Raw genomic sequence first — 19,286 nt, forward strand, 5'->3', positions numbered from 1 at the left:
TTTCAAGGGTTCCGTGCACTAAGTACCCAATTATTAACAATGTATTTTTTTATGTGGAACGTGAATGAAATGTCTTTAAAAAACCCGTAGGGGTCGGATCAAACACTAAGTAATTAAGTCCGACTCACGCTTGACTGCACATTTCCAATAGGTTTTCCTGTCATCTATATGTAAAGAACTATATTGTGTATTTTTTTCAAATGGCAGATGGTCGGACAGACAGACGCACGAGTGATCCTATACCTAAGGGTTCCATTTATTCCTTTTGAGATACGGAAACCTAAAAAATGTTTAGAAATTTCTTGAGTGTACGATTAAGCACACGACTTGGGTCGTCTAGTTTAAAGTTGCACACGCCATATTTTCACGCAACAAAATTACCATAATTTTTTCGTGCCGTCCGTTCCCTTTTTACAAAAATTATGGAAAACGTTAACAAAATCAAAAAAAATTATCGTTGCATACTTTTTTTCTCCTATGAGGATCGAAAGTCGGTGATTTTGAGCAGAAATAACATAAAAAACATCAAATTAAAAAATAAACTATATAAATATCGCGTAACTACCACAAAAATGGTTCACAAAAGTTTTGAGCTATAAAAGTCTACACGGTAATCTTCGAATACCACAAAGTGCGTTCAGAAACGTGGTTTGAATTTTTAAACAAGTGGTCTTCGCCGACTATTTATATTTGATTAAATTCCAGTCCCAGTGGAACAGCTACATGGACGATTTTTGTTTTGATCAGGCTTCCTGACAGTTAAAAATTACCGGAACCTGATTTACTTTTTAAATCACAAAGATCAAAGCCATAATAAAATTAATGTTTGAACGAAGCGGAACAGCTCGGAAATTAGTTTGTAAAATAAATAATCACAGCCTATATAAATATTTTCAATTGCCAGGCACAGGAGTTCTTTTATGGGATTTTACATCAAGGTATGCAGGTGTCCTCGCAATGTTTTCCTTTACTGAAAAGCTATTGGTAATTTATCAAATGATATTTCGTGTATAAGTCTCAAAACAGTCATTGGTAGGAGCTAAATAGAATTCAAACCCACTACCCGCGGATCAAAAGTCGTGCACCTGAATTTCTTATTTCAGTCACCACCGCTATAATTTCTTATTTAAATGGTGTGTTCGGGTAATTCCGAATATCGAAAACCGTCGTGTTATGATTAATTTTGAGTGATTATCATCTGCTTTTCGGAATTATCCGACATATGAAATTACCCGAAACACCTTATTAGTTTATCTTATATTTAAAAAGGTTATTATTAACTTTACTTAAGTAACGGTTTTCAGGTCTGAATCGAGCGCAAGTTCAACCTGTGCGACTGACATCTCTCCATATAAAAACGACGTATCTCACGATACTCCCCTAGCCAGGTGCGACTTTCTTAAGAAATCGGTGGATCGGTTATCGGACCTCATGCCCGGTGTGTGTTGACTCTCGGGGCTCTTGGGGTCAAAAAGTAGCCGAAAACACCTCGCGTGATTTGTGCACAAAACCCCTAATATTTCAAACATAGACTAGCTACCATAGACTACGCATTATACCTAAAGCATCGAATTGCCGTGGTCACTACAAATAGATAGCTATTCTTATGAACTTACATGAACACATTATAAATGAATTCTTTCATAGAGTGGACATGCAACTGATGCAACTTTGCGGCTGGGTGCCATAAGCTATGAGTCGATCCACTCAGTTGCATCTAACTTTAGGTGTGACTTATAATTTGAAACTCGTAGTGCTAGAGTAAAATAAGTTTATACTCGTATATGTAAATTAAAACTCAAACAAAACCCAAAATAACATTGGTAAATGACTGTCCTTAGTTCTGGACTATAGTTGGGAGGTTTGACAGTACCAAGTATGGGAGTGCGTGGTGACCGCGAGTCGTAATACAAATGCGCCAATTATGGTAAGTGCCCTATGATTTCAATTTTGTTTACCCTGTTTTACGATCCGTACGAAACGTACGATTTATTATCACGGACAGCATTCACGAAATCCACCCTTTTGCTCTTTAAATCTTGTACACTTTTGTTAGTAAACATAGCTCGTATTCTTATTAAGTGAGAAAATTATGATCTTCAATGTTGCACATTGCACTTGCACAGTATAGTTAGTCTGTACTTACTATGAAAAATTAAGAATCATATTTAATTTTATATTCTTTATTCCTTATTATGTTTTTATAGGTAGGTACTATCTAACATACCTACAAGGTAGCTAGCCGATCTTATGTTATTACCCAAACAACCAAACAACTTTAACAAGAGAATCTCTTTTTTTAATTCTTAGCAGTTGCATTGACATAATAACGAGTCTATAATACTCTATAGTATATGTTTTAATCAATTCAGTGGTACGCCTGGTATACACCAGTCCAAAAACTGCTTTTATAAATACTTAAACCTAACCTAACGCGACCTACATAAGTTAACACTACTCAAGTTATGGTGTTCAAGTACACTGAATCATTGCAAGTCACTGAACAGAAAACGTCAATACAAGAGAAGGGATGACCCAATTTCAGGGCCGGATAAGGGTCAGTGTACCAACCATGAGAACTGCATGAGCAGGCCCAGGACAGTGCAATAATTGCATCAAGTTTAACCGGGTCCGATCGATGTGAGGGTATTTACCTCTCCGGGCGAAAATAATCCGGTGCCGGTGATGTCAGAGTGTAGCGTAGTACGCTTGCGCGGCCGGTGGCGAGTAGCCGGGCGTCAGTCGGTCGCCGGCCCGCGTGAATCGGGCGCGCGAGTCAAAATATGCCGCCCCGCGGCGGCCGGTGAGGCGGCGGCCCCGCCGACCGCCCCGGGTCGACGGGCCAAGCCAGCTCCAAAGACAAGAGCCTCACCATGTCTTTGCTCAGCGTCACAGGTAGCACCTCTCAAATCACTCGCCGTTTCCAACCTGGAGTGCCCGCTTGGCCTGTGAATCTTGAGAGCTATGTTTTGCTTTTAGTGCAGGAAAACACTAACAGAGGAATACCTCAGGCCCAATGGATCGAAATAGCTGCAGGATGCGTTGTGCATTATTCTGTTTCATGAATTCAAGCAGGCACTCCAGGTTACAGTAAGTCAACGGTTAACTTAAGTCTTGTGTAGTGTTTTGTACGGTATTTATAGGAAAGTTATTACCCAGGCTAAAGCCTTGAGTGCTCGCATTAAAATTGCCCGTGAACGAAGGCTACCTACGTGATGTTTTGTTTTGTCTATTTGGATTAAACTGGATGCACACAGCAAATGGTTTTGTTAGTGGTTAATAAAATCCGAAGTAAAAGGAAATGTGTGTCGGTACTTCTAGTTGTGACTGAATTAGTCTATATATATTTATCATTTTGGAAATTCCTCGGATGTTTTAAGGATGGATTGATGTTGCGAACAAAACACAACAATTTTTGTAGGCAAATGGATTGAGTAGGTATTCTAAAAGTTGTATCTGCTCCAGTAGAAGGTTTCGACTTCCTCACGATGTATACATTTAATTTTGTCACGAATAATTTCATTGAACCGACATATAAATAGGACCGTTGCTACAGTTTCCTTCTTATTTTAAGGCAAGAATTCTTCGCTATGATAAATAGCGTGAATATTTCATGGTTTAAACCACCTAAATGTTTAAGTGAAAATTCATGTCATGTCCCGATGCGGTTGACTGGTTTCAGAAGTAACGAATGTAGGTAACATAATTTGATATAATACTTCAAATAATCCTTTTGGCGTTTTCCTCATTCGTAAAAGAACGAAGGGTATTATGTAAGTTGGATAACGGTTTTGTTTACCAAATATATTTGGGTTATGTGACTACATTGTTGACTTTATTATGTGTAGAGTTCGACCAAGCTAAAGCTGCAGCGACTTTGATAGCACTGAGCGTGGAAGTGTTATTTTAAAAGTCATAATTTCATAGACTTTTGACGGTTAATGATAAGTTGATAACACTTCCCCGCTCCGCTCTGTGCTATCAAATTCGCTGCAGAGTTCGCTTGGTCTAAGTCTACCTCTGTGTTAAGAAATTGAGTAAATTTGTTATTTCAATTTCAATAATTGTTATCATGGTATCAATAAGTCTTCATCCAGATTTCGACTGTCTCAAGTCTAGTGCGACCAGAACCGAGATTGCCTGCCTCGTGTTTCATGTCGCCTTCGCTGATACTTTGTGTAAAATACTCGTCCGACAACCACAAGCCGGTGAATACCGATTATTTCACGATGATAGGCGTACATCGCCGGTTGTGTCTGAGAGGTCTGTCTCTCTGCCCGATTCGAACTTAAATATACGTCAATTAATAAATCTAGAAGCGATATAGATTAGATGTGTCAGTGTCAAAAGTGACGTTTCTGTTTGAAGAAACGTCACATTTGACACTGACATAAAATGTGATACTGGTAACGTATTCTCGAAAATATTTTTCGGTCAGTTGGGTTGTCTATAACTTTTCTTTCACTCTCTTGTACTACCAATTAAAAAGAGACGGGCGCATTAATCCCAACGTTCGACTAACTATAACCAATAACAAAAGATGCCTATCATCATCAGTTTACTGTTAATCGATTATAGTGATAACAATCTTGTTTTTATCTCGCTTTTAATCTACTTTCCCACCCACAAACAAAACCCACCAACCACGATCATCAGTCATGATGGATGCGACCAAGAAGAGAATCTACTTTCCAATATGTTCGTTTTATTGTATAAAATAATGATAAGGTTCTGTCTTTTCAAGTGAAGAGACCTGGAAAAATGAAGAGGAGTCAATTTTCAAAAACATGGTTCTTTAAAGTCCGTAAACGAGTACCTAGTAAGTACGAGTACTGCAACTTTAGTACTGCAACTAAAGTTAGCCTTTAAAGATTTTATAAAAGCTCTGTGTTCGGTTGGCCGGGGCACATTCTATAAAACATTAAGGGGCCCACTGATTAACAGTCCGCAGGACGGTATCGGCCTGTCAGTTAGAACAAAATTTTGACAGTTCTGAACAACTGACAGGCCGATACCGTCCGGCGGACTGTTAATCAGTGGGCCCCTTTACAGTAATTCGACGAGACCGTCTAGACAGTGCAATCGTGTCAGGTGTGCGGGTGGGTCGCATGTACCCGAGCTGCATACATAGCCATTGTTAGTAGTGCGGTACTAACTTACAGGGCTAGCGTGTCTTTAATTGTCACATATTATATTATTTTGGGCAGTTGTGTAAAAGTGTGTGACAACCCAGTGTGTTCTTGTGCGGTGTCGGAATTTACGCTAACATCAAAGGCGTCCGTCCACTGTTAACTGTTACTTTTTACACTGTGGCCGGGGTCTGGAGAATCTTTAGCTATGTAATAAATTGTAAGTGAAGTAAGATCATTTAAGTGAAAAGAGATCCAGTTATTATTTCTGCTGAAACATCTCAACCTTAGGGCATTTAATAATCGGAGTTGCCTTTAAGAGCTTACCGCTCTGCCGAAAACTTTGCACAATTGTGCAAACTTTTGTATGGACTGACGTTTATCTGACATGTAATATAACCATACATTTGACGAACCCCTCCCCCGCAAAAATCGGCAGACTTTTGTACAGAAAATGACAGCCAAAGCGTCTCCAGTTACTAAATGCTCTAAGATCTCACACATCTCATCTCACTCCCGTATACATAAATACTTAATAACATTAATTACTTAGATATGACACGTGTTTTTCCGGTTCATTGCCAACACATGTATTGCTATTCTCTCCATGTTAACCACACATTGTATAACTTTAGCAATAAGCTTGCACGTGTACAAAACTCTGAGGCTACCTACAACTTCCTACAACTAAACTCGAACGGTCAATGTTTATTGCAAAATAGTGTATTGTACAACAATGTCATAAAAAAGTTTTATGACGGTGTTGTAAACTCGTTTTTTACTCCGATTGTGAGCAAGAGAAAAAACCTCGTACGGTCTATACATATAAATCGGGGCCAAATTAATGAAATACATAGTTACTAAGTTCACTAACACAGTGTTAAAGCTTAATGTTATTAACAAAATAAAGAATTGTTATTATTATTGTTTATTAAATTATTAGCCGATTAAATGTATAACATTAGAATGCAATATTAGAGGAATTCTATTATAAATTTATAATCAACGTTCAACGTATTTAATGCATTTAGATTTGCAACAGTTTCTTACATTTTTTCTACGTAACACTAAAATATGTTCCTAAATATCTAACCTTTGGTAAACAGGTACATACAGGAACGATTTTAGCCCATACCCACCAACACCATGTATACAATAGGTTGCTAATGCCAGCAGGGCAGGGGTTCTCAACTTAAATGCGTGTCGAGTCCCTCTTGACGACAATTTTTTTTCGAGCCCTTAAACAAGAAAGTTTGGAAGCATTTTCTTTATTGCTAATGCTTTCCTTGTCCAGTTGCGACTTTGTTACGCTCCCTTGGTTGATAATACCCCGCTTACAAGTAAGACAGTTAAATTGTCACTTTGTTCGAAACAACGTCACTAGAGTCTGTGCGGAAAGACAAGAGTCGTGGAATGTATGGGGCCCAATACATTCTAAGACTCTTCTCTTTCCGCACAGACTCTATCGAATTTGTATTATCTTTTTTTTTTTTAGGGTTCCGTACCCAAAGGGTAAAACGGGACCCTATTACTAAGACTTCGCTGTCCGTCCGTCCGTCCGTCCGTCCGTCCGTCTGTCACCAGGCTGTATCTCACGAACCGTGATAGCTAGACAGTTGAAATTTTCACAGATGATGTATTTCTGTTGCCGCTATAACAACAAATACTAAAAACAGAATAAAATAAAGATTTAAATGGGGCTCCCATACAACAAACGTGATTTTTTACCAAAGTTAAGCAACGTCGGGAGTGGTCAGTATTTGGATGGGTGACCGTTTTTTTTTTGCTTTTTTTTTGTTTTTTTTTTTTTTTTTGCATTATGGTACGGAACCCTTCGTGCGCGAGTCCGACTCGCACTTGCCCGGTTTTTTAGATCGTCTAGGTCAAATATCCAATAAAGCATTCAGTGAAGTACTGGCGTTGACCGATTCAGTTATCGAAATTGTTAATCAAAGCACACTTATCTGCTATCGATTGACGCATATTGCTAAATACTTCTGCGAAATGCGGGCGGATATGCATGATAACCGGCGCGTTCATTGCAATGTCAATGCAAGTACATATTTATTCCTCTTTATTTATTTTTCGTCTTAAGTTAGGTTAGTTAGTTAGTTAGGTATATGAATATAATAACACTTACAAAACAATAAAAAATACATAAAAACGATTAAAAAAAAACCTAACCTAGGGTGCCGCCAGCGGGGCAAGGCCCAATTTACCGGTGGTCAGGGCTGCAGAGAGAGGAACCGGCGGACTATCCTGGGAGAGGCCTTTACTCACGAGGAGGTCCGCTCATTCAAATAAAAAGTATAGATATAAATTGTGTTATATAAATATTAAAAAAAGTTATATGTAACCTTAGTTTGTAAACTTTAGTTAGTAATGAGTTGGAATAAAAGGCTTTTTTATTTTATTTAGCCACCCTGTATAGCTACATTACTAATGAGGCCGGAACTAAAGGATCGATAATTTATTGAAACAGTGGTTGTTTTTAAAGACTAAGAATGATTATAAAAGTGGTTAACAAATGCCTGAAGTAGGACTTCCTGTGTTATAGGCAGAAAAGGACAATATATATTAATTGCTACCTACCATGAACTGACATTTGTTGTTCACGCTAGCTGTTGCGTGAACTTGATCGCAGTCCATCTCGCTCGCTCTGATCTATTGGTGCGATCGAGTTCATGCAGTCGTTAGCGTAAATGTCCAATGCCAACTTATGTTAGCCGTACAGCTTTCAAAATAGTTTATCCTAATACAGTCGCCTGCAATAATATGTTACTCTGTGAAGACCGCAAAAGTATGTGACACGGTCGGCTTTACAAATAAGATCGTGTCCGATATTTTTGCGACCTTTCTTGTGTAACATAATTATTATTGCAGGTGACTGTACATATCGTGTTACATGTTATACATGTTAAAAAGATGATATGGATAAAATTCAAAAGAGACTCAAACAAATAATTTCGCTTTACATTTTGTTATGACTTATGACAAAAATTGTTCCTACATTTTATGAATTCTCGACGTGGGCGTGAAATACTTCATCAAAACATTTTAATTAGCTACCTACTAATTTATTTGAACGTAATTTGTATATACGACAACAACGGTTTCACTCACTTGAATTTTTAGTCGCTATTGGCGACATGTTTCGGGCCCGTCGGGGGTCCTTCCTCAGGCTCGAGTGTCGAGAAACATGTCTCACGAAAGTTTAATATCGGTAATTTGTATACCCATAATATCGTATTTCTAATAAGTAATAAGGAATTCACCGAAAAAGCGGTTGTTAAATATCAATTGATGTTTTGTACTTATACTTACATAAGTTCCAAGAAACCTATAGGTACAAGCCAGAGTTCGTGATCTCTGGAGGCTCATTCAGATTCAACAATCCGTTACGGTTTTGATCTCATTTTGATGGGAACTTGAAGATCGCTGACGCTGATTGGCGCATGTGAAATGAAGTTAAAGTCGTGCGTGAGATGCGTGCCAATCACCAAGACAGCAAAGGTCTTATCAAAGAGAATAGATAGTATAGAGGGGTCCTGTCACAGTAAATTTTGTAGTCACAGTAAATTTACTGCCATCTATCGACACACGACTAAAACTCAAAATGAAAACGTATAAAATTATAAAAAAATGTATATATATGGATAAATGATTTTATTATTTTTATATAATTTTGACACATGTTCATTCACTGATATCTAGTGTTAAAATTGTTAAATATGAAACGGTGTCCTCACGCCATCTAGCCGAGACAGGTGTGTGCGCCATCTATCCGAGAATGACTTTTTCTTGATTTCCAAGGCACGTTTTTTCCTTAGACTTTATTCGTCTTATACGAAGTTAGATATTTCTTTGTTTGTTTGATAAGACCAAAGTTATCAAAACCATAACAATTTGTTAAATTTAAATCCTGGACTGAAAGTCTCCGCCTTACCGTTATGCTTTCAACGCTCTTCCATAAATTAGTACATTTCATTGCAAGTGTGGAAAGTGTGTTATTATTTACGAGTCCCGAGATGTTTTTTATGAGCCGTAAAGCCATTTCCAAAGTTACCTCAGTGCAAGTGAATTTAATTTTGTTACCATTAGAGACTGAAATATACAAATCTATACTATATAATCGCTTTATTTGCTAGAAACTTTAATAATTATTTTTATCTACTTAGATGTGAAGACGGCGTACTAAACGGGATATACAGTTTGACTACTAAAATCTCGAATCATCTAAGGTTGCTGTGGAAATATCAACTTAATCTTCTGTTACCGAAAGTGCATATTTCATCATCACGTCGTTACACGTGTTCGGCTCAAGCCGTTTGAATGCAAGAAGCAAAACGTTTTATCCGCGACTTTATTACAAAAGCAATTAGGTTGGTTTTGCTTCGGTTAGTCGAGGAGGCTCGCTACTCGCCATGGCTATCGGAAATCCCGTGTGCAATAGGTTTTCCTGCGTTCGTTACGACGGAGCTGAAACGAGCGACGTTTTACGGGAGGTCTTGTTTAAGGCCTGAATTCTGCTGGAGCAAATTTTGAATTCGATCATTTATGTTGTATTGTTTCTCACGTCCTTGTATTTATCATACCTTGTTATAGCTCGTTATTTTTAGCATTAGAAAAAGACTACGCGATCTTGACGTGTCTTCTAATTGAAGGTCTAGGTCATAATTTAGGTACAAGTCCAACTGGGTCCATTTCGTAGTACACCTAATGATACCCACGATAACAATGTGACGAAGATCGGTAGTTGCCATAGCAACTAGCCGTATTATCCCAATTAAATTAGCCTGTTCATAAATTAACCGTTTGGAAAGGTCCATTCGGGGGATGATACACTTAGTTGCGCCAAAGACATATGTAACTTCGTATAAGACGAATAAAGTCTAAGGAAAAAACGTGCCTCGGAATTCAAGTGAAAGTCATTCTCGAATAGATGGCGCACACACCTTTAGCCTATCCTCGGCTAGATGGCGTGACGACACCGTTTCATATTTAACAATTTTAACACATATATATCAGTGAATGAACATGGATCAAAATGATATAAAAATAATAAAATCATTTATCCATATATATACATTTTTTGATAACTTTATACGTTTTCATTTTGAGTTTTAGTCGTGTGTCGATAGATGCCAGTAAATTTACAGTGACTACAAAATTTACAATGACAGGACCCCTCTATACTATCTATTCTTTTTGGTTGCGCTAAAGTTCGCTAAATCTAAAATCAGCTACCGGTGTTATCACTACACGTATTATGTTATATTGCACGTATTCCCCAAGTCGTTTTAGCAATTTTATTGTAGTACAGTAAGTAGCAATAGTTGCTAAGCGGGCCAGGTGTTCAAAATAATCTTCACGCGAATTTATTGTTAACAGAATAAGAGCGCGTCAATGTAATTTTGAACACCTCGCCCGCTTAGCAACTTCTGCTGCTGACTGTACGTACGTACGGTGACGTACAACATTGGGAGGTTGTTTACACATTCACGTGTCGTAAGAATCTCGTATACAATTTATTATAAAGCTATATTGCTGGCGATCGATGACGTGCAATCGTGCATAGCAATTTATCATTGAGTTTAATTAAGAGCTTTCATAAACCACCTGTTAGACCGCCGTAATTATTTCCATCCACTCTAACAATTCAGTAGAATAACAAATACACAAATAATGATTGAAAGAACAACGCACAAACACGCTCAGATGTGACCATTTCGTGGCACTCCTTCCTATGTTTTTTCTATATTTTGTATAATGTTATTTTCTGTGCTGTGTCTGTGCTTACGAATAAATATTTTCTATTTCTATTTCAAATATCAAGATTATAACAATTAAGTACCTATACCACGTATAGTGCAACATAAAATAATAGAAATTAAATAAAATGGACCTAAAAAAATTCCATACTAAATTGTTGCCATGTTTTTAGCATTTTACGTCAAAATTGTGACAGTTAGGTAGGAAGTGGCGCCCTCATAATTACCTACAACTTCTTGTCGGGCTATAATTATGTTGCTGCGTTACCTATATACTTATATAGCTGTAATTTGAGTTTCGTATATCTTTTATCTACTAGGCATATATTGTGTTTTACATGGGTTTACCATGGGTTTATGGGGTGGGTACGTAATTAAAAAAGCCACCATTTTAAAATGTAAATAAATACATACTTAAGTTACAATGAGAAACAGGGAAATGAATAGCCTTCCTATGTATTTTTGAAGTCGAGCCTTTGATGTGCATAGTCAGTACCGTAGCGAGCTGACAGTCATTCTGAGTGTCACAATAGAACGTCCCATTGTGAAGCGGCATACTAAACATTGTTTTTACTATATTACATATGTAGCAGGGATGTAACGGATGTGGTTTTATCGGAACCGAAAACGGAAACAGATGTTTTCAATTTAGTTTAACGGAAACGGAACCGAAAACGGAAACGGAACCGAAAACGGAACCGGAACCAGAATCGGAGCCTGAGTGATAGGTGGACGAGATGTTAAGAGTAGGTCTATTAAAAACAAAAATTCCAAATATTAATCAGCCTTTATTATGCCAGGCCTTTATTGGAATTGCACCACGCGCGTTTACCCGACTGTCGGTGCAATAATGTAAAATATCGTTGTTTTTAATACAATTAGGTACTTTAATTTGAATGTTTTTTTTCCCGACTTAAGTCCCAAAATCCCGAAAAATTGTCATTTTTTCCCGATAACAGCGCCTTTCGATCTGGCAACCCTACACACTACGCACAGTCAGAAGTCGGTACACAACAGAACACATACGATTTTAATTTTAATAACACGAATAAAACAAAGTATACAAACAAACAACAAATTAGCGTAGCACGTGGCAAGTGGGGCGATGAGCGAATGACTGGTATGAACCTGTTTGTTTTTGATGTACGCCGCCACCGCGCGAAGCATTGACATCCGTTATAACTTCCGTTTCAAACATAACGGAACCGGAACAGAAACGGATGTGTAATACCAAACGGAAGTTCCGCCTTAACGGAAACGGAAACGGAGCTCCGTAACATCCCTGATATGTAGGTACCTACTATGCTGCCTCTCTACGCTTAATACCTAGGCCATTTCTAGGGGGTTCCGTACCCAAAGGGTAAAAACGGGAGCCTATTACTAAGAATCCGCTGTCCGTCCGTCTGTCCGACAGTCCGTCTGTCTGTCTGTCTGCCACGAGGCTGTGTATCTCAGCCGTGATCCTAGACATTTGAAATTTTCATAAATGATGTATTTCTGCTGCCGCTATAACAACAAATACTAAAAACAGAATAAAATAAACATTTAAGTGGGGCTCCCATACAACAAACGCGTTTTTTTTTGCCGTTTTTTGCGTAATGGCATGGAATTATTCGTGCGCCAGTCCGACTGGCACTTGGCCGGTTTTTTCATTTTTCTCCGATTTTGATAAAGTTTTGTGGATAGATAGAGTTCCTTATTCTGTAAAACATTAGCGCAATTTTACCGTATGTCCTACAAAATCTTCCACTGAGTTACGGAAAACGTATGCAATTTTCCGTAACTAAATGGAAATTAGCTTACATTTTTTTTGCCCCAAATTTGGATTCCGACCAGATAATTTAGAATCTACCTACTTAATAATAAAACTATTTCCAGCGAACTCGAAATACATCGTTTTCTCGTTTCGTTAAATCCAGACTCGAGACATAATTAGCGTGCCCCGCTCACGTTGGTACGTACTTAATAGAATGTACGATTTAAAGAATAATTCACGAAAGTTATACAGCAGTAGAATTATTCAGTAAGTCAATTAATTTATGGGGGATATCCTCTTTAGCTTTACACAAGCTATTCCAAACAAGCGTCACTTATGCATAAGTCGGAAATCGCATTTAGATTTTAAATGGCGCTCCACGGGTTAAACTTAGCGTTCGTTTGAAATACTTGTCGACCAATGGGCATCTTGGGTTGGCATACAAAAGTACTGTTCATTGTTACCCTACCTTCTAAAATAAAAATAAACATGATAAGTACCTAATGTACCTATGCAAAATGTAAATTACTGTTCTAAATAGTGTACCGTGCAATTTTAATAACAATTTTAATAAACTTCCGTGAGACACAGACATATTACGTCGGCCTACAAACTCCGTAACTCCCCCGGAGGAGTTACGAGGTTTGCGACTTAGGCCGACGAATTTAAATTATATTAAGAACGGTACGTCTACCACCAGTTTTGACATTGACATAACGCTCACGTCTACGTAATTTACTTTCTGTACATCTCGCTTGCACTTATATGCGAGTACGAGCGAGACGCATAGAAAGTAAGCTACGTAGACGTGAGCGTATATGTCAATGTCAAAACTGATGGTAGTCGTACAGGTCACTCACGAGTACGGAGTGAAACATGTCGAGCGTTTTTCGACTTAAAATTCGTGAGTGACCCGTTCTTAATATATTTAATATACAGGGTGATTCAGGAGACGTGAGCAGGGCTAACACTGCGCATTTCGTAAATTATAAGCAACTGTTTCGTATGAGTATTAGTGAGGTTAACGTTAATTTTCTAGTCGTGTTGAAAAAAAAAGGTATTAATTTATTTACGACTTGCATGGTCACCCTAAAATTAGAATATTCTGTGTCAAATTGAATGTCATCACGGTCTGGTTACTTTTGAAAACTCGTATCTCACTCAAGTTTGACAGTTTATTTTCTTCGTAATCAAAATGCTGTCATTACGGTCGAGACTTTAAAGAGGTTTTATGTTTATTAATTAGGTCTTGTAGGGTAACCATGATTGTAGAGAATTAAATTTGTCCTCACTAAAAAGTTAAAAAATAGGAAAAAGTGTGGTTGTTTCACCTAAATACGACGGCGATCGATCAATTATCAGTTACTGAGTGAGCAGGATTAGTCCTGCTCACGTCTCATGAATCAACCTGTATAGTGTAGGTACCGTGTAGTTACGTAATAAGCACCGATATTTCGTTGTATTTTCATTGTCCTACTTCCATTCCTCAGTTCAATTGTAAATCCCAATGTTGTTAATAAAAGGCGCTCGGCTCAAAGAGGCTTTCAAAAAGATTTCTAGAAAAATAATTTTCACATCAAAAAACCACTGAATTTCCTTTTTATTAATATCTGAGTAGTAACTTCCTCTATTATCTTGTCATAACAACAAGGTTCGAAAAATACTATAATGAGGTTACGATTTTTTATCGTACAGAATACAAAACCTATTCGTTTTCAGAAGCTGGTTATGAAGCCTTGCGAGGGGCACAATAGTTATTTGTACAACAAGAGATCAAAGTTTGATATTTCTTCGAGTGCTTATTTTGAGTCCCGTGCAAGCGAAAGATTCTATAATAGAAGCGAGTGAATCTAATTTAGAATCTTGAGCGTAGTAAGGGATTCAAAAGCGCACGAGATGTAAATAACTTTGATCTCGTGTAGTACACAAAATTTTTCACCCTAAGCGGTGAGAACATACCTAGAGGGACAGAGATAATAGAACCCAAGTATCGAACTTGTATTAGACCCCGCATGTTGAAATGACATTTGACTATAAAGGTCACTTGAATGTCATTTTGTCTCACTCAGTGAGCAAAATCGCATTTTGCTCACTGAATGAGTCAACTCAGTGAGCAAAATGCGATTTTGCTCACTGAGTGAGACAAAATGACTCAGTGAGCAAAATCGCATTTTGCTCACTGTTTTTAAGAAGCAAAGTACCCTTGTTCGAGCTGCTGAGGTGAAAAAACATAATATCGATTGACACCTCATCCATCAAAATGGGCACTTCAGTTTTGACACTACGACGGAACATTTATAAGACAAAATACAAACCCCACAAGGGTATGTAGATCTATAGATACTAAAAATAGAACTATTTGTCTTGGCTTGATCCTAGTAGTGTAAAAAATAGCATCCCAAAAGGGCCATTTGGAACTATGAGAATCCCTTGGGGCGATTGCCTCTCTGTGGATACAGTCGAGTTTATAAATAATATGTAGATTACATTTTTACACCTTAATCCATTGCAATAAGGTGAAAAAATGTATACACATTTGTGAACGATATGTCACAGACTAGGTACCTACAGTCATTTGCAGTAATACCTTAGGTACACAACGCAGTGCGAAAAAATTCGTTATGCACGACCTTACTCAACCTCTTTAAGCAGATAGTAGGTTAATAAGCTCCAATTAATAATTAATTAGAATTCAATACTTACTGCACGGATCCACGTCCCGACATACGAGGGGTTAAAGTACCATCGCCCACACTGTTAACTGTACATAGGTGGACGTTATGCCTTTTGTAATAAGGTCCACCGATGTACAGTTAGGAGTGTTGCTGTTTGTACCTAACCTAACTTACTTGGTTGGCGCCGTGACCCAAAATGAGTCTTGGCCTCCAACACAAGAGTACGACACTTTGATCGGTCCAGAGCGGTATCTCGCCAGCTTTCGCCGACGCCGAGCTCACGGAGATCTGCCTCCACTCTATCTGCCCAACGGTATTTAGGATGACCAACAGGACGGCGCCCTATTGGTCGACCGAAGTAGGCCCTTTTGGCTGCCCAATCTTCACCCATCCTTTCGAGGTGGCCAAGCCAGCGGAGACGATGCGCTTTGGTCTCACCTATTATATTCGGCTCGGCTATCAGATGTTCTATTTCGGCATTCTTTCGGATCTAGATATTCTAATCGCTTGTAAACTTCCGAAAACTCTCACAGTTGTGATATGTGAAGGTATTTCGCAATCTCAATAATTGAACCCTTCTCGTGTATTCGTGACGTTGATTGATTATATCGTGGAAGTTACATTACGGGGCCGTGAGAAATGGGGGGAGCGGTACATTTTCCTAATTTCAAACTTTTTATTAGCTTCACTTTGTGATTCATGTACGAAGTTTAAATCCCACAAATAGTCCAATTAAGACCCTAATAACTTTTAACGAAAAAAGAACTGAGTTTACAAAACGGTATGTCATCATTTTGTAGGCTTCAACAGCAGTTACACTTTACAAATTATGCCTTTAAATTATATAAATCTGTTACCTAACGATAGATAGGTAGGTACTCGCTTTCGTCTTAAAAGTATCAATCTACTTTTTAAGTTTAGTTTAAAAAAATTGCAAACAATATTGATGCCTTTTCATAATTATGATAACTTATTATTATGCTTGAACCAAAATTTAGTCGTGCCACTAACATAGTTGATAATGTAATTTCAGAAAATTCCTCACATTTTTGTATGGGGATAGAAACTTTCTGAAACGTAAAATGGAATCTTCTTATGTTTCCGCAACTTGCACATGGGTGTATGATACTAGTACCTACCTACCGAAATATTAGTATTTATAGCTGAAAGATCTAAATTGACCGCCTCTGTGGTACTTGTCTCTAATTATTCAGCCCGTCGTAAATGCTACCTTATTACAACGGAATAATTACCATCTTGCATTGCCGTGGGCGCAAAGTAGCGGTGTTATGCAAGCATCACGTATGCAGGCTCGAGCGTCACCTACATAAGGGAAGCTCACATTGACACATACAATATTAGGGTGTGTGTGACAAGTGACAACGTGCTTGGCGATGGTTTTAAAGTTGACGAAATATAAAGTGAGCCGATCTTGTTCATACATGTTCGAGAGATCGGCTCACAACAAACAGGCCTATTCGGATTTCGAGATAATCACAAGATCTTGAGACGATTTAGAGATCAACTAGATCTACATTAGATATCGACTAGATGTGACTTGGATATCTAAGTCATAACTTGTCGAAATCGTTCAAGAGGACCTCCAGAATCGCGGAAACGTCAAATTTGACATATCTATCTTACAAATATCTTTACATTATCCGTATCGTAACTTGTTGAAGTCTAGTAGAAATCTAATTCATTTTCCGAATCGAGCCGAAACTAAATAGTTACGACGCGATTCGGGAAATGAATTAGAGATTCACTAGATATGAAATAGTAAAGATATGTGACGTTTCACGACAAAAGGTACCATTATTGGAATATTGGAGCGGCGTTAAAAATAGTGTAAGCGCCAGCCGCCATAAGGTACCCTTTCCGTGGCACGTCACATATCTTTACTATTTCATATCTAGTGAATCTCTAATTCATTTCCCGAATCGCGCCGTTAGTTAGATACGTACCATGTGTACTGATAACTCTAAGCATAAAAAAATAAAAATAAAAAATTGTTATAAAGTATTCTAAGTCGTAAACAAAAGGAAATGTCAGTTAACATTATGAGCTTCGAAACGGAGTTGTTGCTCAATTTTCGACCGGTGGGCATCTAATAATTTCAGTCCAGAACCTGTAATTTAGGATTAGAATGAATGGCATCAGACTTAAATATGTAATAGTATTAGACAAATATTGTTTCACTGACATAATACAGTCGTGTTGAAAAATACGAAAACAGCATGACCTAAAATGAAAGTTATTAATATGACAAAATTATATAAAAACGGTAAAGGTCTCTGCCCACTAGACCGTATCATACCATGACCGTAGTAGGAACGTGTCAGGCAAAAAAATATTATTTGTATTAAAAAGTATGAGACTATGCCCACTAGCCCGTTCCGTCACCGACCATACCCGTCGCGTGCCATGCACGGACCGTCAAAAATTGTCGGCGAGGATATTTTGCCGGTGCCGAAACGCTTGAGTGCCAACCTCAATCTCTAGATTAATAATGAAATTGAATCCAGTAACTGTAATGCCATACGATAAATAAATAACGTTGCCAGACCGGTGCGTGCAGGCGGCGAAACGGTGAGCATACGGGTTATAACCGCTTATGGTTACCGTTCTAAGCCCGTTATAAACGCGTTGCCATATTTCTTACTCGCTCTTGCCAGTCTACTATTCGCTCGCTCTTTCTGACGAGTCTTGCTCACGCGAATAAAACGCGGGTACTGAGGGGATTAAACGCGGATGCTACGGGGATTATAGGCGGATGCTATGGGGATGATACGCGGTTGCTAAGGGCACTAAACCCGTTATGTGTGAAACGATGTGGACACGGTGTATTGGGCATAGTAGCCCGTATCACGTTACATTCCGTGCCTGATACGTTCACAGCACGGTCATGGTATGATACAGTGTAGTGGGCAGAGACCTTTAAGGTAATTAGAAATCCTTTTATCTGAATCTAAAGCACGTCAATTACACAAAATTAAACGTCAAACACTATTATTGTAGTATTCGTTTCGTGAGTCAATCTACGAGTACCTACCTATTAACTTACATCTACATAAATATTTGAATTTCTAGTTTTCTACGTATTTGCAACACGATGTTCTTATATGAATTTATAGACACAATTAAATATTCGAATGCTTAACTAGTTAAATAAAAAAAGATAAAATTTTAAATTAGTTTTTGTTGCTAATTTCAATAACAAAACAACAACACGAAACGATTGAAAATATAAACGTGCCATTTTGATAGGAACAGTCAGCAGCAGTAGTTGCTAAGCGGGCGTTCAAAATGATCTTGACGCGACTTTATTGTTAAGAGAATAAGAGCGTGTCAAAGTAATTTTGAACACCTCGCCCGCTTAGCAACTTCTGCTGCTGACTGTATTAGGCGGCTCAACTTGAGACAAGAAATTGAAGACAAAACTTTACTACCCTCTGTATTGACAACACGTGGAAGGGATGTCACGCTTACTCGAGTCCGATACGATTCCCGAGGTTCAAGGAAAACGCTGCTTCTGTTTGAAAACGGTGTATTCCCATTTGTCCCCGCCCCACGTGACCGCCGCCATACATGAGGTGGGAGCAAATGGAATTGATTTGTATGCAGTGTCCCATCTATGCCAGGCGGGGACAACTGGAAATAGGTACCTATACCTTTGAAAACACGTGCGGGGTTATAAAACCAATTCACCGTATTGTGCAATAAAGCTTTTACGACTTTCAATTTTCACCGAGGAAATACTCCTGCCGGTTTTTCGAATACCATATAATAAAGCTAATTACACTATACTTTATCTAATAAATGAATTCAATCAGTACTTATGAAAATGTAGGTGCTATGCAGAACTTCCATTAAACTTGTACCTTAGTTTCGTCGCCGCTCGTGGCTTGCGCCTTGTCAGGTGTACCTACTCCGGAAACGATGTCATGTCAAGACG

General features: G+C 38.2%; 1 protein-coding gene across 1 annotated transcript in view; it reads left to right on the plus strand.

The window, feature by feature from the left end:
* Positions 1–2,411: 2,411 nt before the first annotated feature.
* LOC134798974 (phorbol ester/diacylglycerol-binding protein unc-13-like) overlaps positions 2,412–19,286 on the plus strand; it is a 140,059-nt gene continuing 123,184 nt past the window's right edge. Inside the window, exon 1 of the mRNA XM_063771399.1 lies at positions 2,412–2,895. Within this exon, the coding sequence (XP_063627469.1) occupies positions 2,874–2,895 (22 nt within the window). The 5' untranslated portion in view covers positions 2,412–2,873. The remainder of the gene's footprint in view (positions 2,896–19,286) is intronic.

This window comes from Cydia splendana, chromosome 17, assembly GCF_910591565.1.
Source record: "Cydia splendana chromosome 17, ilCydSple1.2, whole genome shotgun sequence".
NCBI lineage: Eukaryota > Metazoa > Arthropoda > Insecta > Lepidoptera > Tortricidae > Cydia > Cydia splendana.